This window comes from Microcebus murinus, chromosome 18 (assembly GCF_040939455.1).
Source record: "Microcebus murinus isolate Inina chromosome 18, M.murinus_Inina_mat1.0, whole genome shotgun sequence".
In the NCBI taxonomy this organism is placed as follows: Eukaryota; Metazoa; Chordata; class Mammalia; order Primates; family Cheirogaleidae; genus Microcebus; species Microcebus murinus.
The window spans coordinates 55,870,110-55,892,396 of record NC_134121.1 but is presented as its reverse complement, the minus strand read 5'-3'; the positions used below and the strand labels follow the sequence as shown (position 1 = coordinate 55,892,396).

Sequence of the window (22,287 nt, the reverse complement as noted above, 5' to 3'; positions counted from 1 at the left end):
AGATGTTCCTTATGGATTAGAAAAGCCTCCCGTCCATTTTAAGTTTCCTACTCTCTTATTCCTTTACTTAGTCTCTGGGCACCTCGTCCATCTCTTGCTGGTTCTCTTATTCCTGCCCACACCTCTGTCCGTAGCTCCTTCATTGCATTCATTTCAGTGAAGGGCATACCCTTTTGAGTGTGCCCTCTGCTTCCAGCTGGACCTGTGATCGATGCAGATGGTGACAGGCCCGGGGTGAAGGGCACACTCCTCTCTCTGGTCAGCACCAGGCCCCAGGACAACCTCGGTCCCAGCCTGGAGGAAGAAGGAAAAGAACTCAGTGATTGGTAGCGTACCGTGAACCGCTAATTTGCAGAATGCTTTGGCAAGATTAGGCTCTGTTCAGGGAGGTCAGAGGTTATCCCTGGTCCACGCTGGTGGAGACCATAGTATAGTCAGGCTCAGGAGAGGGGTATAGTCCTTTAGCCAGAAAGGAAAACTCCCTGTGCAGACAGAAAGCGTGTACCACCATATCCGGCAGCCACATACTTGCATTTTCTTTCCCGCACCCCGACTTGCTTTCATCTGCATCACATGACTGGCTTTGTTAGTGCCTGCCAAGCTTCCCACTAATGGCAGAAGCAGAAGCTGTGGTTAATATTAGCAATTGTGGAAGATGGTCAGCTATTTAACAACCAAACAATTTATGGTCTTCTTTTGCTCTGATTAATGGTAAGGAAACCTAATATTTACTGGGCAGCTCTATATGTCTGATAATGTGACACATCCTTTGAAATATTTTCTTTCATCCAATCTTTACAAAATTCAGTGAGGTGCGTGGTGTTATTCCTCTCTTGCCAATGAGGAGATCTGGTCTCTGGAAGATCAGGCATGTGCTTAATTAAGGTCACACCTTCCATGGGTGACTGTGCTAGTTGGAGAAGTGGCTAAGAGCCTAGGTTCTGGGCAAGTGACACAAGTATGCCATGCCTCAGTTTGCTCATCTGAGGAACGAGTATAGTTATAGTACCTACTTCAGAGGGCTCTTATGAGAATTGAATGAGATGACACATAGATTGCTTTAATACCTAGTGCTAAACAACTAATTTCTTGCACTTTGGGAGACTGAAACAGGAGGATTGCTTGAGCTCAGGAGTTCGAGACCAGCCTGAGCAAGAGCGAGACTCCTTCTTTACTATAAATAGAAATTAATTGGCCGACTAAACATATATATATATATAAATAAATTAGCCGGGCATGGTGATGCATGCCTGTAGTCCCAGCTACTCGGGAGGCTGAGGCAGGAGGATCACTTGAGCCCAGGAGTTTGAGGTTGCTGTGAGCTAGGCTGACACCACTGTACTCTAGCCTGGACAACAGAGTGAGACTCTGTCTCAAAAAAAAAAAAAAAAAGCTTATTTCTTTTTAGATTTTAGCAGTCTAACTTACTCTCTTTTAAGCAACTGGAAATTTGTTATGATTTGGATTTAAGTGAAAGGAAAATGAGAAGATGATAAGTTGTTTTCTTTGATCTAATTTCTAAACTCTTGGCATTTCTCCGTAGGCAGTTTTGCTATCACCAAGACCTGGCGTGTTGGCATTTTTAGAGCGGTCCTTTTATCATCTGCTTCACGATGACTTCAATTGCCATTCTATTTCCACTTGGCCGTAAAATCTGGAAGAAATCGTATAGGCTGTTAAAAATCAGTCTGTGGACAAAATGGGACTTACCAGTAGTAGCCTACTGTCAAGTTTTTTACTTTTTCTTTTTTCCTCTTTTGCTCCCAGATAAATGATTGCCAAGACCTTGGTAATATCTAGACAACTTTTATAGGCTTTTTGTTGGGCTTTGAGTTTTAAATCAAATTGTAAAATTTTTTAAGTCCATTTCTAGTACAGGATTTTAGGGAATCTGGAAAGTGTGGCTCTGTCACTTAGGACGTTGGCCCATTTTTCTGAGGATGTGGGCCTTTTTCAGAGGCAGGTAGGGACATAGGTGAGTTCACATAGCTGGTCTAACGAACAGATTCTGATCTGAGTCCCTTTTGTTTGTGAATGATTTCATGGGAGCATAGTTCATAAAACAGTACACCTGTACCTTTCTAAAAACGTAAGTCACTAAAAAGAAATGTTTGCCTCTTGTTTTCTAGTATTAGGATTCTATAATCACTTTTCACAGCAAATCTGGAGGTAAATTTATCTGACAGGGAAACACACACAGTCACAACGGTTCATTAAAAAGCAAATGCAGTTTTAGCTATTTCATCGAAATACCGGACATGCAGAGAAGACACATTAGCAAGAATAATCATCTTCAAAATACTGTAAGAATAATAAAAATCCCAGCTATGCACTGGGTGCACACTGGGTCTTAACATATGAAAGCCATCAATTACTACCCATAATGGAAACTGTGTTTGCAGTCAGGGCTGCTGGAGGCTTTTCCTGCATGGCTCAGGCTTCCTCGTACCCACAGAACATGGAAGGAGGAAGAAAATTCCATTTGGCCTTCAAAGACAGGGGGGAGAAGGAGCCCGAAGGCTTGGTTTCTTTGTCTCCACCTCCCTCATAAAAAGAAGGCAACAGTCTCGGCGTCTCTCAAAAGGACAGAGAGGGGAGGCACCGTGTGGGAGACACGTAGCAGGAGTGTTCAGTCTCCTTTGATCGTGATTGATCTACTGTTTATAAAAATCTGCTGTTGCTTATTGGGGAGTGACAGCCAAAGAGTGATGGATACATTAAGTGGGAAATAAGGAGTAGGGAGACTTCAGGGGAAATGTGCTGTACATGTTGCAGTAGCTCGCGGTGAGTTCTAAAACTCATCCGTGTGTACTCCACACGCTGTTCTTTACTGATGAGACGGCTCTCAGGATGTTGGAGACCCTGAATGGAGACTTTTCCTGGGGAAAAGGATTTCCAGAGTGTCCCGGGCAGTTGAATTGTCTGCTGGTACTTTTGTTGGAATCACATGGAGCGAGCTTGGTAGCGGCTCAGGGGACCTCATGGGCTTGCCCCTCCAAGCTGGAACAGATGGGAAACCAGTCTTCCCTAGCTGCTGTTCTAATAGGAACCTTTTCCTCCTGCTCAGCTACGAGGTATAACTGTGTCTGTCGGAGGGCAGGCAGTGACCAAAAGGAAATAGAGACGGAGAAAAAGAATGAGACCTGGCCCTGGGCCATCGACCATAGGGTTAAACCCTTTGCACTCGTTTGCTTTTTTCTCATCATCCACTCGACATTATCCACACTCGACATCCGAGTGCAAAGGGTTAAATGCCTCTGCCGACTCTTCCCCTGGAAATGGGTTCCCAACTACATTTGCTGGTTATTTAAAAGGGGTGCTGTGGAATTCTCAAAAAGAGAAGGCATTTAAAAATTTTAAATATAAAATATTAGAGAACACTGTTTTGAAAGACAGGCAGAGGGTATAGGTAAAGGAAACAGACTCTCATGTGCTCAGTTTTAAACACACGAGACTCCCTGCTCAGCCGGTCCCCTGTCTGGACTTCACCTAGAGGACCTGGGTCTCCACTGACCTTGACACTCAAAAGAGGAAGCTGACCTCTGAAAACAGACTTGACTGCTGAAGCGACTTGCCACCTCGGTGCCTCGCTTTGGTTCTTCTCCAGCAATTAGGATTTACTTTATTTCTCCTGGAGGCAGTAAGGAAGCCCTCAAAAATCCCAGACCCTCTAAATGCCCATTTTCGTGTCTGCGTGATAGCCCAGCACCATGCTGCTGGTAGCAAAGCAGACTTTGTGTCTGCTCAGCTGGGCTAGAAACGTTCCGTTTAAAGCCAAGAAGGGGTGAGTTTCCCTGGCTGCAAAGACAGCCCCTCGCAGAGGCCACATGGTGTGGCTGAGGACGCGTGTTCTGCCACCTTGGAGCTGACAATTCCTTGGATACAGGAGAAAGCAAAATGTGGCCGCGTGAAGGTGCAGAGGAGAAAAGCGGGATCGGCTCTGGTCTATTGTTTCCAGAGCCCGTCCACCTGGGAGTTTGGGAGAGAGAGCCTTAGGAGACTGGTTTCATCTGCCACAAAGCATTTAAGCGGAAGCCAAGTAAAGTAAGTCTTCATTCAGTCCAAGCCTTTGCTCCACGAGCGTCTAGCACGCCAGGCTGGCGGTGCGGCTGAAACTAGGCTAGCTTTAATTAATCTCCAGAATGAACCCCGGAGATCAGACTTCTGCTCATCAGAGAAGGATCTGACAGTGCTCTCTCGCCATCACATACTGGCAGGGATTTAGAAAGCAAACCATCTGAGCTGATGTGGATACCCTGAGCCATGGAAATGGATCACTGCAGGACATCGGACAAGGGGAGATGTCTTTGTGTTTAAGAGACTCTTTGGTGGAGGTGCACGCACGGGTGAGGGCGAGAGCTGCAATTCGATTTCTCAGTGTCTGAGTGTCTCGGCTTCCCCAGAGTGTTCAGCCTGAGATTCGTGTTAAGAAGCATGGACCAGGCAGGTGCGTGCGTACCTGTAGTCCCGGCTACTCCGGAGGCCGAGGCAGGAGGAGCGCTTTAGAGCCCAGCAGTTCAGTTCCAGCCTGGGCAACATAGTAAGACCCTGTCTCAAAAAACAAAGCAAAACAAACAAGAAGCGTGGGGGAGAGGGGGTGGAGAAGAAGAAATGTCTGTTAAGATGCTGTCCTTAATGAGAATCAATTTAAAAATCATTTTCAGTGATTTTTTTCTTCAAAGAAATGGTGTTTCTTATGCAAAAAATATTGCTGTTAGCAGTACATGTGCTTTAAGTTGGTTGACTGTGGGGATGATTTGTAGGAAACCATTCACATCCTTTTACCAACTCGATTTTTTTAAAAAAAATTGAGGCAGCCTGTCATAGCAGGAACCGCTGGCTGGGGCCAGGCATGCAGTCTGTGATCTCACACGGAATCCCCTGGGTAAAAAATCAGCTTATGCACACTGGCCCCCTCCCTACTGTGGCACCAGCCCAGAAAAAAATGACAGAATAGCCATGGACTTGAAATGAGTTCGTCAAATTATAGTTGTCTCCCTCCGTTTAAAGCTGTTGGAGAATCTCTACATTGGAGGTCTTGCCTAAATTATATAGAATGTGTATTGTGTACATGTGTGTGTCAAACACATGCCTCTCACATGTGCGTGTGCATGGCTTGTATGCCTCACATGTGTGTGCATACACTCCATACACATGTGTCCTTCACATGCACGACACGTGTTCCGTTGCGGCACCCGTATGCATGTGCGTCACATGTGTGTGTGTGTGCATGTGTTTGGGACCATAAACTGAAGTGCAAGTACAAGTTGAGGAGCAAGTACAAGTCTGAGAGCCTCAGAGCATGGTCCACGTCTCCTGAGAAGTGCGATGCTGGTTAGTGTGAAGGAGACAGCTGAGCCTTGGCTATGTGTAGGAGAACCATTTGGGTCCCCTGTTAAGAAAGTCTTCCCCTTGAGAAAAACATCAGCTGTGAGCACATTTATTTACCTGGGGACAGGAACCTCCCAGAACTGACACCCCAGCCAGCTGGGGGCGCAGAGGAAGCGCTGCCCGGTGGGAGCAGCACTGCTGCCCCTTTGCTGTACCTGGGGCGTTGACAGGTAGTCCCTGACTGTGGGCCGTGCTCTCTTGAGACTGGAAATTTTCCTGCACGGGCCCTGTGCGCGGGCCCTTGTAATCTGTTCTTCATAAGGACCCAGGACGACTGCGTCTCCCTCTGTGCCCAGGACTAAAACAGTCTTCTTCTCTGGTCGACTCCAGCAGCCCCTAAGGCCCGGTTCGCCCCTGGCCCCCCTTTCTCTCCTCAACGACTCCCCCTGCGAAGGGGCCTTCTCTATGCCTTAAGCAATCGGAGGTCCCTGTCGCTGAGTAATTGGAGTGGACGAGGCCGTGGGAGCCGTTTCCGATTTCTTTGTAAGTGGGCCTTGCGTCGTCGCATTCCTTGACGGGCTTCTCTAAGGGACAGGGCAATTGTATCTCCAACCAGCACATTCCTTCCCTGCTTCCCACCCTACCGGGCTCAGAAACGGAAATGAGCCACCTCTCCCCACCGGACACCGATATCCACGCCAAGAGGTGTCCTTTTCTCCCGCTGGCCTGTCCCTTTGGTAATGCCAGGAGAGAGAGAGAGGAAAGGTAAAACTCCCTCCCCGCCCACCTGAAGCAGAGTCTGTGTCTCCAGCTCTGTGGAGCCCGGAAGCTTTGTCCAACAGGAGGCAGACGCTCCCTGAGCTGGGTGATCAAGCCACGGCATTTCATTTTAATGGTATCATGCTCACTTTTAATCTTAGGAGAATCAATACGGCTTTATAGTCTGCTTGGTTAAGTCTTGGTTAATATTTAGCTCTGTTTTTAAGCATAGTCCAAATACACACAACCTGGACATCTAAAGGAGAAAACTAGATTATCCACCCGTGTTCAGTCACTGCCGAGTGAGGGGCAGGGGTGGGTCATGCTGGAGAGTGTGTGTGTGGGGGGGCGTGAGAGGTGTGAGGTCTTGTCCTCGAGATGTCGTTCTCACCCCTAACGTCCCCGAATAGGCCACAAAAGCTTTTCAGCTGTGACTAGAATACAGTCCCTGGAGCCCACTTTCTAGATGAACTGCTGGAAAAAAATGAGAGACTCTGCCCGTGGGAATGTTCCCAGAAATTCAGAATATTAGAAGCAAAACAAGCACTTAGGTAAAGATTTGCTCTGATAGAGCATTTGATGGGGAACTTCGGTGTTTCTGAATCTGGCAAAAAATGTAGATGAGACAAGTGATTGATGTAAGTCATTACTTACAAGCGCAACTGCTTGACTTGGCAGCCCTTGTGATTCTTAGGATGATACGCATTTTGGAAACACTAATCAGACCCTCCTGACCACCTAGGGAAACTTTCGATGATTCTCTTGCCACCTCTCTTCAGCCAGGCCAAAGTTCATGCCTACCTTCGTCTGTACTCACTCTCTTCCTTGACTAGTCCCCTTTGGAGCTGATTAGGAACATGTATCTCGAGAGAGCCCTTTACTCCCTCTTATCCTAGTGGACAGACTATACACTTTTCCAGCGCCATGCTCCTAATCTCAGGGGGCTGGGCCTGCAACCCTCGCAGGCAACACTTGTATCCTGTCATGGAGAGGTCACATCTGTGTGAGCAGTAGGCCCCAGTTCACTGCCAGCTCTGGAAGCCCTGTCCAGCGGCTCACATTTTCCTTTCTGCATGCCATGTCACCATCCAGCGTCCTTCTGTCTTCCAGACTGCTCCAAGGTATGACATGAACACCCCCAAAGTTTCACCTCCACGTCCAATGTTACCCAACTCTCTGTATTACTGAAACACAAGCTAAACATCATTCAACACAGGCCGCGTGCAATGTCATATCATTTTTTCCCCAAGACCTTTCCCACGAAGTCCACTTTGGTTTAATCAGTACTGAACTACCCCTGCTAACAGAAGGTTGGTAGTAGCTTGCATAACCCAAACAATGAGATGTCCTAAAATCAATGGGTGTGTTACTTTTTATTCCCTTCCAGCAGATTTATCTTCATCATGAAATGTTGAGTAACGACTAAGATTAAATTTTTGAATTAAAATTGCATTAACCTTTAAATTCAAATGTTCATTCCTTTTTTTTTTTTTTAAATCAAGGAAAACAACCAGAGCATACCATCCTTGAAATAGATATTTCAAAAAGTGGAGAATACCTTTCCAGATGGTAGAAAGCTAACTGCTTGTTTGGATAGAATTATAACATCAATTTTAAAGGCCCAGTCTTTTAGGCTTATGATTTTCCAGCCAATGAGTCCCCACCTCCTGGGTATGCATTTCCTTCTGTGGTTGTAGATGGCTGCTTTGTAACCCAGCCTCTTTGGAGGCAGTTTCTCTGGTCACAGGGGCATGGGTACTGTAGAATTAGTCTTACTTGCTTTGAAATTATTTCTATCAATTCCTGGTCCCTTAGAATCATTTCCCTAATAAAATATCAGCATTTACTCAAAAACTGTGGAACATCTCATATCGTAGTAATCGTAAAGTAGCATCTAAAGTATTTCCTTCTGAATCGTTGTTTGTTTTTATTTTATTTCGTTTTTTTTAAAAAGAGGCCATACTCCATTAGATGTGGCTGCTGGGAAGCCCCAAGCTGACCTTGTAGCTGACCTTGCCTTTAGTAATGCTGTGGGATTTTCCTGCATGCATTTTTTTCCAACAACTTTTCCTATAGTCTTGTTTTATAGTTTGTACTTTGTTTTCTTTTTGCACGGATTTATTCATCTATCCTAAATCTTTCTGTAAGATAGAAAAGTAAAAAAAGTTTATTTTACCCTTTAGAAGGACACAGAGGATGTGTGTGGGCTGGGAGATAGCAGGGAGCCGGCCTGGCATCCTGAAGACAGGGGAGTGAGTATCTTATATCTTATTGAACATAATTTTCTAAGCCACAGTAAATATTTCTGAGAAATGACGTGGTGTGAATTCTATAGGATAAAGGCACCAAATTGACAAGGGTAGCCACAGGTGGAGCACTTAGTCATTCCGACCGTCACACAGCCCCTGCTTAGGGAGCCAGAAGAGGAAGCTTATTTTTAAATATGGTAAAATCTATACGTGGGACGCTAAGAGTGATGCTTTCACATAAAACCCAGAGATGATGCCATCCTTGCAAACACCCGAGTATATATGTCTTCATAATTCTGGAAACTGTGATCAGTCAATGAAATGAACATTGTCTCTTTTCTTATTGCTTGTACACGACAACAGTTTTGGGGACAAAAAAAATGTCACTTTATGATGTAAGGTGCCTATCTACAACAGTCCTTGAGGAATAGCCCGAAGCCTGTAGCATTAAAGATATATGACACTCAGTCTGTATACAGTCGGCAAAGACGGTGATGCAGCAACACCTGTGAGGGATGGGGCTCCCTCCAGTGCTCACACTAACACCCCTGTCCCCAGCCACATATTCATTGGCTGGTGCATGGGCTCATGTTTATGAACATTGTGCTCAAGTCTTCAGTACGCATGCTGATTTTCTTAATGTCCAACTTTGTATAAAATCCTCAAAAAGCCCCTTTGTTGAATTACATTTCCTCCTTCTTTCATTAGGAAGCTATGTCTGGCATTAAAGAAAAACCAAACAGTAACAATTTCATGGTTTCTCATAAAGGTGTAATTTTGCTTCACACTTATTCATCTGTTTTCATGGCGGGGAGAGCAACATTGTTTCCCCACAAGAATCATAGTCCATTTTTGGCCTTTCATGTTAGTGATTTCCCCCCTATGACCCCCTAAGGAAAACTAAAGCAATTTGAGAAGAAAACAATGCCATTTTATAACAAAGCTGGCCTTGTCTTGATAAATGCAGTGATCAATGACCAAAACCACTTAAATCCTTTTGGGTAAATTGAATAATTCTTTGATTCTATCTGAGAAGTGGAAACACATGAATTTATGTTCTGGTTTTTCAAATATCTTCTCCCTTTCCCTCCTTACTTTGATCTAAATTGCCTGAAATTAATAATGCAAATACCCAGGGGCAGAGGCAAGTTTTGTGAGGCTGGAAGCTTCTACAATTACGGGGCCCTCTTTAAGAAAAAGAATACAAAAATGTCTTACTTTTATAATTTTTTACAAAAACATATGACCATGTGAATATACTGCCCAAGTTCCTCCTGGGCCTTGGAAAGGCTCATGCAAGAGCGATCCCTGGAGCTTAAACTTCATTGACTTCATGGCCAGTCCGTTTCTGCGGGTCCTATGTTATGGTAAACGTCCACCTATACTATGCACACTTGAATTTGCTACTTGTGTATGTGAACACAGGAACGTAGGTAGTGACTGTACAGAGACTAAATAGGAATATACAGGTATAAATATAAGAGCACAAGATTACACATTGGGTTTTAAACACACAAACACACAGAAGTATTTTTCCTATTTCTGTTGAGCATCAGCATTTCTAAAGATCACACCCAGGCATGATCTCCTCTTCTCCAGACTTCGAATTGTCTGTCTGCATTTAAATGTTCACTTTAAGGGGGTGGTAAACAATTTAACACATTGTCACTCAATCAGGCAGGCCGCCTCAAACACAGCTCTCTGCATTGGACTCGTGCTGAGCAATCCCTATTCTAGAAGCCAGATGAGACAGGCTGGAGGAAGGGAGAGGAGTGGTGGGGTCTGCAGGGGGAGCCACTGCCACTGGGCAGAACTTGGCTGGTTTTTTGTTTTTCCCCAGGCAGTTCAGATACTAGTTTGGAGGTCTCCGTTGAGGAGGGTCCTCTGGGTCTCCGTGGTCTCATTCAGCCGGGATTTGTCCTGCTTACTGTCACTCCGTTCCCCATCCTCTGTGCCACTCATCTTGACCAAGCAGAGGACATTCTGGAAGCTCTTCTTGAAGTTGTCAGACAAGAAGGCATACAGGATAGGGTTGGCACAGCTGTTAGCATAGGTGAGGACCACCACAAAGTCAAACATGCCTTTAAGGGCCGGGGTAGGATTGATGGCCACGGAGACGGAGGACACGTTGAAAATGTAGAAGGGAAGCCAGCAGAAAATGAAGACGGCCACCACAATGGACACCATTCGGGTGACCTTCTTCTCAGACTTTTTCCTCTTGGAGGAACCCACTCGGATTCCAGAGGACTTCACCTTGATGATGATGAACAGGTAGCAAAGACAAATGATGGTGAGGGGTACCAGGAACCCCAAGATAAAAGCGTAGATGATGAACCCTGTGTACCATGCCCCAGATTCACCTGGCCAGTTGATGGTGCAGCTGCTTCTCCCCCACTGGTTGCTCCGAAGCCCGGCATATATCATGATAGGCAAGATGACTAGCAGAGAGACCCCCCACACAGCCACGTTGACCATCTTGGCTGTCCGGGGTCTCCTCCACTTGGCTGACTTGATGGGGTGAACCACTGCCAGGTACCGGTCGATGCTCATGACCGTCAAGCAGAAGATGCTGGTGAACTGATTGATGCCGTCCACAGTCATGACCACCCGGCAGATGGCCTTGCCAAAGGGCCAGTGGACCAGAGCCACCTGCATAGCCAAGAAGGGCAGACCCAGCATAAAGAGCTCATCTGCAATGGCCAGGTTGAGGATGTAGATGTTGGTGATCGTCTTCATCTTGGCGTAGCGGAAGATGACGTAAATGACAAGCGTGTTGCCACACAACCCAATGATGCAGACCACAAAATATATGAAGGTGAGGACCGCATTGCTTGTCAGGTCATAGTACGGCTCTGTCTGGTTTGAACTGTTGGCTGCCGCCACAGAGCCATTGAAGTCCAGTGGAGGGGGCAGCCACGCGTGGCTCCCATTGAGTAGCTCATCTGCCACATCCATGGCTGCTTTTCAGTCTTAGGCTAGTTCCAGCCAGCCCAGAGATCTTATTCTCATTTTAATGGGCCCTGGAGGCCAAGGATCCACTGTGACATCTGGAAGGAAGAAAGGAAGATTGGCCCATCAGTCACCAGCTACCGAGGCTCTCCCCAGCTTTCCACATGTCTGCTTTACCCTCTCAGACATACTCTTTTTTTTTTTTTTTTGAGACAAAGTCTCATTCTGTTGCCCGGGCTAGAGTGCCGTGGCATCAGCTTAGCTCACAGCAACCTCAAACTCCTGGGCTCAAGCAATCCTTCTGCCTCAGCCTCCCGAGTAGCTGGGACTACAGGTGTGTGCCACCATGCCTGGCTAATTTTTTTCTATATATTTTTAGTTGGCCAATTAATCTGTTTCTGTTTATAGTAGAGACAGGGTCTCACTCTTGCTCAGGCTGGTTTCGAACTCCTGACCTTGAGCGATCCACCCGCCTCGGCCTCCCAGAGTGCTAGGATTATAGGCGTGAGCCACCACAGCTGGCCTAGACATACTCTTAAATTGAAAAATGGGTTACGTTTTCCACATCGACATTAAGCTCTAAAGTTCCTTATGAGTGTGCAGACTGTTGGAGTTATTTTTCCAATAGCGGGGAAGGGTTTGGGGTTAAGACATCATCTTTGATGATGCACATGTAGGAGATGACTGTGGCTTCAAAAAAAACAAAACATACTTTGACCTCTAAGAAGTTGATTGATCCCAACTGTAAAAAAGGCAGAGCTTGGGGAAGTTCAGCCCCTGACCTCACAGGGGTCTGACTCTGGTATTCCTGGTCTTTTTCCCTGCAAGGAAATCCGTGCTGACTTGCCGACCGCCTTGGAATCTTTCCATTCTGAAAACCCCGTAGTGGAAAAACCCCAGACTTCAGTGGTAGAACAAACGCAGCCTCCACTGCTGAGCCCATGTGACCACGCGCCTGGTCCTTAATGGCTCTGACCCCGATTTGTTAAAATGCAGGTGTCCCTATGGTCTAATGATGGAATGTATGTGAAAATGCCTAGCGTTGTGTTGAGCTTGTTAGTGGAACCTCATAAGTATTATTTTGCCCCCGTTTCTTCCTCTATCATCTCATTATCTCCAATTTATTGAAATCTACGTACATAGTGAACCAAGGTATAGTCTTCAATATTAAAAATAAAAGTCTGGCTTGCTTTCATTTTCAAAATGTATGCTTTAGTGTGTTTTTTTGGTTTCTTCCATTTTTGTTTTCCGATACCCAACGCTCGACCTCCTTGCGCCAAAGAGACCCCTTTCCCAAAGTGGCTGAGCGGGATGCTGCTCCCAAGTGCTTCTAACACCTCAGAGAATTTGCATGCCATTCCCTAATTAAGGCCAAAACCAGGAACCAGGTGTGACAAGCAAGTTCATTCATTCCTAGAAGTGAACAGAAGGTTCCCAGCACTGATAGAGTTCATTCACACCCACCATCCTGTGAGGTGGGGGTGATGGTCTCCATTTTAAAGGTGTAGAAACCGAGGCTCAGAGAGTTCAAGGAACTCACTCCCGTTCCCTGGTGCACAATTGGTGGAGCGGGCATGTGACCGCAGGCCACCTGGCCCTAAGTCTTCTGCCGCTCAGTGGCCTGGAAACCCAGCAGCTGATAACTGGGCTTTGGTTTGAAGCAACCAACTCCATGCTGAGAAAATAACGTTAACACTATTGGCTTGGCTTAAGATCTGAAACAATAGCTCACCGCATAATTAAGTGATTTCTCTACAGCCATTCAAAAACACCTCACGGGGCAGGGAGGTTTCTTTGTGCTGGGCAGCAGGGATCCAGGAATGGACTGAGACCCAGGGCTGTGCCCCGTAGGAGGTAAGAATTTAGGAGGGAGACAGGCAAGGAAGCCAACTCTGCGCTGAGACATGAACAAAGGACCTGAGAATGCCTGCTTTTCCTGGGGGATTCAGGGGTGGCTTCAAGAGAAGAATTTTTAAGCTGGGCCTTGGGGATACGAAGAGTGAGGCAGGAGGACAGGAAAAGAGGTCAGTCCAGGAAGAAGGGGGATGGCCGAGGGGTGGTGTGTCCAGCAGAGTGGGAATCATTCACTTGGCTGACACATTTCCTCCGAGCAGGGTCCTTTTCCTGGTTCCTGGGATGAAAGGTTACTCCTTAGTGCTTGGAAAGGCTGCAGGTGAGTTACGGGAGACTTAGCCAGCAGCAAGCACTCGAGGATCCCTGCCCACGTTCCTTGCCCACATTTGCCGCTCCTGCACTCGGCCCTGCCGGGGACTTGCCTTTTCCTTTCTGCGCTAATTTCCCCACCACGCAACTGCCTGTAAAGTGAGGTCTGGGCTGTGTGGCCGACCATGTCTTGAAGTATTTGGGGAAGCCTGGAATTTCATGTCCAGGAAGGATAGATAAAAAAAGCATAAACTGGCAGCTATTCAAAACAGAAGCTGGAAAGAAACCATCCCTGCATTAATTTAGCTTGTTTCCACTATCATCTCTAACCATCTTGACAGTTACTTTAATTCTACAGATCCAGGGTCCTATGCAAGCTGCCGGAATTGGAGTGGACAGTAATCATTTCTGGGGGTGGATTGATAGGGAAATCCCATAGATGGGATTTCCGGGCCCGGTTTATGTACCGTGAATAGTCACACTCCCATATCAGGGGAAGACCTAGGACCACCCCCCCCCCTCCCCGGGGCTGCAGAAGCCCTGCCTAGAGCTCTAGAGATGAGAATGGGGCAGGGGGTGAGGGAGGGTGCCTGTCCTCTCTAGCCCTAACTCTGCCATTTCATTTCCGCTGGAGTCTGGCTGGCCAGGATGGACCTGCTCAGAGTCAGCAGGAGACAGTGTCAGCCCCACGGGGGAGGGGGAAGGGGATGGAGAGCTGGGAGCCAGTCCGGAGGGGGAAGGCTCCTCCAAGGAAGAAATGACCTTAAATCGTGGGGAGTTTTATTTAACAAAGAACTGTCAGCTGCCTAAGGTCTCTAAGTGACTTCTGCTTCATTTTTGTCTCAGAGATAGCAGATTCCAACGCCAGGCAGTCGATACTTGTTCAATTGTGGTTAAATTAAATGTACAAGGAAGTTTTGATTTTCTGCATTCTTTATTTTTCCAGCCCAAGACTGGAAATGGCTGGTGGTTGATTTCCTCCCGGAGGAGTGCAGGCTCTGTTGGAGAGGAGGGCGAGAAGGTTCTCGCCACCTCCTCCCCTTCCCAGAGGGGCTGCGGTTACCAGCCCGAGAAAGGAGCCTTGGGATGGGAACCCGGCACCGGGGTTGGTCCTAAATCCCGCCCAGCGCCAGTTTCTCCCGTCTCCCCAGCATCTTTCCCCCCTTTAGTTCCCACCCCTGCCTCGCTGGAGGCCTGCGGAGCCCTGCTTAGTCTCCTGGCGGCTGGAGCGTGAGCCCCATCAGGCAGGGTGACAAAGGCTCCTGAGGGCCACCGCGGCGCCGCCAGCCGAAGGGGATGGGGGAAACGCGGGGGACGAGTCTCAGGACCGCGCAGTCGGTGCTCCCGGCTGGCGCAGGGTCATCCAACTCACTGGTCCTCAGAGCGAGGGTTTCCCAAAGGATTCCATGCCGCGTCCAAGAAGAAGAGGGGACAGTGAAGACGTCGCGCCAGCATGCCCAGTCCCTAAACGCAAAGCGGGGCTGAGGCGCCAGGGACAGCCAGGAGCGGACGACAGTCGCTTAGGGACTTGGCTGGCGGCTCCTGGGCACGGGCTATTCAGCGGTCGGGTCTCTCCAAACCTAGACAAACCGTCTTCTCCGCCCTGGCGCGGCGGGCTAGGGAGGAGGACCCTCTGCGCGGCCCGCGAGGAATAGCGGGAGAGAAGCCCCTCGTTCCTGCGCTCCCCGCCAGCCGCCCGCCCCTCGCGGGCTCGTATCTCAGGGTGCGCTCCCGCAGGTGCCCCGGGCCACGCACCACATCCCCCCGCCCCGCTGGCCTCGCTGTCTTCCCGCCCCGCCGGCCTCGCTGTCCTCCCGCACCGCCGGCCTCGCTGTCCTCCCGCGGGGTCTCTTGCAGGCAGCCGAGAGAGAAGTTGTCCCCGTCGCAGCTACCACCTGGACACTCCGGCTTAAAAGCGCACGCCACGCACACGGCAAGGGGCTGTGCGGACACCTCCGCTCCAGCACACGCTACCCACAGCCCCCTACTCATGCTGGGACATTAGCTGTCATCTATTCCTACTACTGTCGCCCCCTCAAAGGCACAAGAGCTGAGAAGCGTACAGCGAGCCCGCACCCGGGCACGCCGATGGGCGCACCGCCATCAGCGCAGATGCACACAGGTGCCCGAGTGTGCTTCTCGCTCCCTCCATCTCTGTCACTCTCGGTCACACACACACAGGCACGCACGCCTCACCTTAGCTTTTCTGCTGCAATCTGCCAGCTCGGCTCTCCAGCACCCAGCGGCCGTCCCTCACCCAGGTGGGCGCTCGGGCGCGCAGCAGCTTGGCTGTCGCCTGGCGCTTGGGGCTCCCGGCTCCCCAGCTCCCTTTTGCCGGCTCCTGCCAGCCCCTCGCCCGCAGAGCCCGGGCGCTGGCGCCGAGCGGCCAAATGGGGCTCTGGGCGCGGGTGGCCTTGCGAACGCGTGCGCGCGCAGGTGGCTGCGCCGCTTGTGCTGGCCCAGCCGGCCCGGGCCCCTCGGCACATTTCCCCACGCCCCGCTCGCGTTACGTCACCGCAGCTTCGCCCCGCCCGCCGGGTCCTGTAGGAGGACCGCGGGGAGACGGGTGGAGAATCCTGAGGGTGGCTGCTGGCAGAGCTTGCAGCCCCCCGCGGGAGGACAGAGGGGACCCGCGTGCGGGGGCGTGAAAGTTTCAGCGATTTCGGTGGCTCTAAGACTCATGGCAAGGACACGCGCTGCTCTCCCTCAGATGTCACAGAACCGATTTCGTTTCATCCAGCATATATTCCAGACAGCTGGAGTGGCGGCTGGGGTGACCCAGACTTGCTCCGGGACCTCCGCGGTTTTCTTAGCCAGGGAAGTTTGCAAAGCTGTGTTTACCCTGCGCCAGCCCCAGTCGCAGGGCCAGGAAGGGAAAGGGAAGGGAAGAAAAGGGTTCGTGGGGACAGCACTTCGCCAGGCAGTTGATGCGTGAGCCGGCACCTGGGCTCCAAGATTCTGTTCAAAGAGCCATCAGAAGCTCAGCGGGGATCGACTGTTCCTGGTTGCCCCAACCGTCCCAGCGTCCCGCAGCTTGTAGGCTCAGCAGCCATGCAGCCAGTCCCCTCGCTGTAACCACATCAGTCAGCACCTGCCGGTCTGACCCGCACAGCCCTCCTCCTCCGCGCCGGAGGGAGCAAAGAGAGCTGGCAAGAAGTGGGAGTTGTGTTGCATCCGTTTGCAGCTATTTATTTTTTGACTGTGATGATTCAGCCTCTGTTCCAATAGTTTAATAAGTCATAATCAACCCTGTAGCTTCCCTTTCCTACCTGCCCCCAAGTATGCACACAACACACGCACACACACACATTGTCCACCCTACAGTTTTAGAGGATGGGAAGGCAGAGAGCAACCCCCCTACTAGCTTTCCCTGTGGGCTGAGCTGCCTCTGTCTGTCCACCCTATTCCCTGTCTCCGATTCGCTGGTGGAAAGTGCAAGTCCAGAAGCTGTTTAGCAGGCGGGGCGAGCCTTGGAGATGGGTGGGTGACTTGGGAAAGGAACTGCCAGGTGCAGTAGCAGTCAGCTGCTCTCTTCTTTCTGGGCCAGACTGTGTCGTGTGGTGCCCACTGTTAGGATGGAAGTTAGGGGTTTCCATCTGTTTGGGAGATCTTGGTCATGATAGAGCTTGAATCCCAAGTCCTGGATCTCAGGGGCGAGATGGAAATCGAGCTGCTGATTGATGGCCTCAAGTCCCAGCAACCAGAGAGCTGGCTTCTCTTGGATTCATGCATGCAGAGTAGGGGGATGGGGTGGGTAGCTCCCTAGAAGAGGGGCGTGTCTCTGCTCACCTTTATCGGGAAGAGGCGGAGAGATAGTTGTAGTACCAGGAGGGCATGGTGTCATTGTGCTCAGGGGAACTCTGTGTCCTCTGGCCACCTCCAGCTGCTACTATCCCTGTTGCCACCTCTAGTTTAAAACCAATGACTCTACCGGTTTCCAGGTAAAGAAGGGGAAAGGTAAGAGCCAGGAAGTGCCCACTCTGCACTCAAATTCCTTTCCCTGGTATCATGTTATCCTTTAAAATTTTTCCAACTGTTGATGCCAAATTTGTGTATCATTTAAAAAAAATAACCCATATAAAAAAATGAGCCACTGGCTCTCAATGCCACCCCTTCCCCATAGGTGACCCCGCTCGCTGGAGCAATGCATGGGTTTTGGTTGGGGTTTTGGTTTCAGCATGAGTACTTACTAGCAAAAACGGACTGTTTCTAGGGGACCAGCTGAATAACCATCTGCCTGCCAGGCAACTTCAGTGATTAGTTGGTGCCTCTTTGTAGGCTCTTTAACTTAGATGAGCAAATACAGTGAAATCCCCCCTAGATGCATGTCCTTGTGAAGTCTTTCCCTCCCCATCGGACTGGGTGGGGCCAGCCTAGGAAAAGCACTGGCCCCATCCATGTTAGGCACACCTGTCTCTGCTGCAGCTGGCTGAATGGGATCTGAACAACATTGACCTTGACAGCAGAAATGTGTAATCTAGAGCAATTGTTGATTTTTGCCCAGATAATGTGTGCCTCCCCTCCTGCATCTTTGAAAGCCTCCAAAGAGCTGTCTGACTTTGCTGCCCCTCTGCACGTGGTGGCCGCCTTCAAGTTGCTATTCCCTGTTTTTGACTCTTTGGGGCTACTCTTTTGACTTTCCCCCCCATCTGCTGAATGATGGCTGAGCTGTGATCTCCTTCCTCTGAAGCTTGGTTAGCAACTAAGTAACAAAACCTTGAGCCAGAAAAAGAGAGGGGTTGGGGAGGAGATAACCTCTCCACTGGCTTGTTTGATATCTTTAAAGCAATTAAATAGCACCCTTCCCTCTTTCAGCACTTATCAGACAGACAATAGGTGGCAGGAAATTAAGAACAGGCGCAGGACAAAGGGCCAGGCCAGTGCTCAGTGCCTAACATGGGGAGGTGCTGCTCACTTCACTCTGTGAGAAGTTCATGGCTAGGAGCTCTGCTGGGAAGACATTGAACTCCCAAGTAGGTTATTATGTCTCTTAGCAGCTTAATAAATTAAATGGGGAAAATTGTTACTCTGCAATCAATTTAGTGGAAGTAAGTATTGCAATTAAGCCTAGAGGAAAGCAAGAGAGCCCTGGGAGGAAGGTTGGACCTAGTTGGGAGTATTAGATGCCAATCCGAGCATCCAGGGTGGTTTTTATTGTCTCTGTGGGAATGCCAAGGATGAGGTTTGCCATTTCTATTGATGGGAAGAAGGCAGCACTCCTGTTGTGGAGAATGTCAAGTGTACAGAGGGAGAGAAGGCACTCAGCCTGGTGATCGTGTTACCCAGGACTTCCTGGGACACACCTGTTATCAGCTGTTCCGTCCCTTGTCCCCCACATGCACCACCTGCATTTTACCAGCATTGAAACATCAGCCTCCACATCCATCTCCAAGACGGCATCTTGTACCTGATAGCACAAAAAAGCCTTTCTGACATTGTGGGTCCTGATGTTTAGTTTGCAAAATATGGAATATAGCCACCATATCTCTCTTTTTAAATCTGGCTAGCTGGCATAGTGGGTTCAAATAGTCTCTGCAAATACACAAGGAATTAAAGTGAGGACCTTTCTTCCCTTCCCTCTCTCCTACCCCTCCATAGCTGCCAGTCTGGCTTGGCACATCACGCTGTTCTCTGCTAGCAGACTCGGTCCACAGGGAGTGCATTGCCCAAGTGGGTGGGCAGACATTGGCACCTCTTTGGAAACCACCCCCAAATAAGTCTAGAATCTAGACGATACCATGATCTAGATAATATTCCTTTTTCTCTTCCTTTCCCCTTTTTGGCAGAAATGCACATAGATATAGAATCCTGAAGCAAGAAGGGACCTTAGACATTTTTGAGTTTATAGCTCACATCCCATCATTATCCAAGTAAAGGGACCAGGCTCAGAGAGGGTGTGGCCACCCAGTTAGGGTGTGGCAAAGTCAAGAGTCAAATCAGCTCTTCTGAATTGCAGGCTCATGCCCCTTCCACGGGCACCCCGCCCACATGGAGTGTGACAGCTGCTGAGGAGAGGGGCTCCCGGCTCCCCCATCTGTCCCAGCTCTTCTCTGGCACCAGTCTGTTCTTCCTGATACAACCAGATCCCGGCTGCTCTCACCTGGCCCGACTGCCTCCGAGACAGAGTTGGGACACACGGGGCCATCGCCTTCTGTGGCTTTTTGCAGAGTGTGCTTCCTGGAGCACTCGTTCTGCAAGATGCTCTTTGGAAAAGAGCACAAACAGCTCTGGGAAATGCTGCACGTCCACCCACTGCCCTGCAGAGCCACGAGGCTTATTAATAACACCTGGAGATAATGTTTATTAGGCACCAGTGATGTGCAGGGGCACTGAGTGTTTCACACAGCTATTATCTCATTTAGTCCTCCCAACCTTTGTGGTGCATGGCCATTGTCATTATTGATTCTGTTATTGGAGAAGTTGTGCAGTAAAAAACACCTGTTGATCTTTAACCCAGTGTTTCCCAATTTATTTTGCCATGGGACCCTTCCCTGGGAATCATTTTCAACACTTACTGTGTGTTTGCTACGTGCTAGATACTTTATATTAACTCATTTAATCCTCACTGTAACACTGTGAAGCACTGACACGATAATTAGCCCCCTGTTTGTGAATAAACCAAGGCACAGAGAGGTTAAGTACCCTGCCCAAGGCTGCACAGCTACCCCGTGATACAGCTTAACCGCTCTGCCCTCCCAGGTATGAACACCTGAGCGACACTCATTGGACTCTGGGTTTCCTTCCTTCCTCCAACCACTCTTAGAAGCTGACTGCAATGGGGGAGGGACTGTTCCTTCCCTCTGTGAAGAGCCTCAGTTGCTTTGAACTCTTTCTCTGCAGTTATTCTCCCAACCTTAGGATGCCTGTGTTGGTAAGTTCTGATCATTTCCAAGTTCTCCGAGGCCCTGACAACCATCTAGTCCTCCTAAGACCCCTTTTCCTCCCCCTTCCAGACTGACCTAGGTTACAAAAAGTGCCCGATGCCCCCCTGCCGTGGGAGCCCCTGCTCTGCAGGCTGGCCTCTTCCTGGGAGAGGGGCGCTGCCTCTAGGGATTTGTAGACCCCCCCTGGCTTCATCCTTGGCAGTTCTGGTTTAATAGACCTGGGGCGAGGCCCAGATAATTTTTCAAGCTCCCCAGTTGACTTTCATGAGTGCTGGAGCTGAGAACCACTGAGAGACAAACCTTCTCATCTTGGAGGTCATGGAACTTTGGATCAGGAGGGTGACAAGACTGTGCTGGGTCAGTCCGTAAGTGGTTCCAGATCTTTTCTCCTCCAGGGCTACTGTGGACTCACACTGCGCTCCATCAGCCTGGGAATCTGGGAATCCTGTCACCTGGGCAGAGGGAGCACTGAGCAGGGTCTGTGCAGCCGGTGTGGGCGGGGGCGGTGTTGGGAGCTTTTGCTCCGTTAGCAGGTGGGACCATTTCCCCCCTCTCATAAGGAACAGCCCCTCCGAGTAGCAAACACCCCTCATCTCCTGGTGGGATCTCAGGGTGGGCACCTCGGGGTGGGCAACTGCCGAGTGCACGTGCCCTGTCTCTCACAGAATGGGTACTTCCCAGCTTGCAGGAGGGGCAGCAACTTTGCAAATGGGCCAGGACCAGTCAGTGGGTCTCGCTGGTTTTGTCTGCATTTAGAGCAATGAAGGTCAGAGCCAGATTTAAACCTGGCCAAAGTTACCGAATGACCGTACTGGCATCTTCCCTCCTGCAGTCCGTGTTCCTGGGTGTCGCCAGCAGCCGGGGCTCCTTCCTGCTCTGGACAGTCCCCTTGTCCTTTCCCCCCTGTGCCCGTGGCCAAAAACGATAGCTCACTGATGGGACATGGAATATTTACATTTTTGCAAGACTTTGGGCAGGCACAGACCCACAGGAGACGATCTCCAAGTGGAGATGTCAGCCCCAAGTTGGCAGGGGTGGGGGTATGGTCTTCGCGCCCGGCAGCGTCTCATCTCTGATCACAGAGCCTGTAGCTCTCTCTCGCAGAGTCAGGAATCTCTGCTGCCGAAGGGAGGCCAGGAGTTAATCCAGTAATTGCACTTGATGTATTTAAGTCCTAGCTCCAAAGAGGCTGCAGTTCCTTTGCCGGCCCCAGGGTGGGGTGAGCGCACAGAACTCACCACCCCAGGAGGCAGGGAGAACTCTCTGCCCCAGGCCTGGCAGGTGGGGCCCAAAAGCCCATCCCAAGGCCTTTCTTTTCTCTTCTTTCCTCCCCTCCCCATCCTCCTGCCAACCTGAGGGATGCGATGCAGCCCTGCTGGAATCAGAATGATGGCAGTGGCTTTGAACTCAGATTCTGATGTTTTTCTATTTCCCTTTCCCTTAATGGCTTTTTCCCCTCTGGCATCACCAACAAAGATAATCTCCCCATCTGTGGGCGGGATGAGATTGCCACAGGCCTAGGTGAGGAGGCATTGGGGGCAGATGCAAATTCTGCAAAGGGAGTCAGAGCCCATTGTCATACTCAAGTAAATGTGGAAAAGGGTCTTGAAAAGCTATCCCGGTGAGCTTAGTGCCTGGTCTTGGACTACATGCTAAAGCTCAAATGAGGCTTTTACTGAGTCCTACAAAAGTCTCTGCAATGCAGAAATGATAGATTGACCTTCCTTGATGTAGGAGGTGACTCCACGGAGACCCGTGGGTGTTGGCCCAGATTTCAGTCTCAGGGCCACAAGGGCTTTATTGGGCCAGGTGAGGTCCTTGTGATGGGACCTGGCCACTTCCCAAAAGCAAGCATTCAGGGGTGGCTTCTTCCTTCTCCCTTGTTGGGGAGCCGGCCTGTTGGCTTTGTTTGCTGGTCCGGCTACTGCCTGAGGCCCAGGAGCAGATGGCCG

At 49.7% G+C, this 22,287-nt stretch overlaps 2 protein-coding genes across 3 annotated transcripts in view; one reads left to right on the top strand and one right to left on the bottom strand.

The window, feature by feature from the left end:
* SLC39A11 (solute carrier family 39 member 11) overlaps nucleotides 1-22,287 on the top strand; it is a 387,039-nt gene that overhangs the window by 8,384 nt on the left and 356,368 nt on the right. The window lies entirely within an intron of this gene.
* Nucleotides 1,287-15,898, bottom strand: SSTR2 (somatostatin receptor 2). 2 transcript variants are annotated; one of them, XM_012756155.3, is made up of 2 exons: nucleotides 15,648-15,898; nucleotides 1,287-11,386 (listed from the first exon to the last, which is right to left on the bottom strand). In XM_012756155.3, exon 2 carries the CDS (start codon nucleotides 11,292-11,294, stop codon nucleotides 10,185-10,187), a length of 1,110 nt encoding a protein of 369 aa, XP_012611609.1. In that variant the 5' UTR covers nucleotides 11,295-11,386; nucleotides 15,648-15,898; the 3' UTR covers nucleotides 1,287-10,184. The 2 variants fall into 2 exon arrangements, 1 of the variants encoding a protein (XP_012611609.1); XR_012913105.1 differs by lacking the exon at nucleotides 1,287-11,386 and adding an exon at nucleotides 11,688-14,915.

Excerpts from the sequence above, each read along its gene's own strand:
- SSTR2 (XM_012756155.3), bottom strand. The coding sequence starts at position 11,294 with ATGGATGTGGCAGATGAGCTACTCAATGGGAGCCACGCGTGGCTGCCC.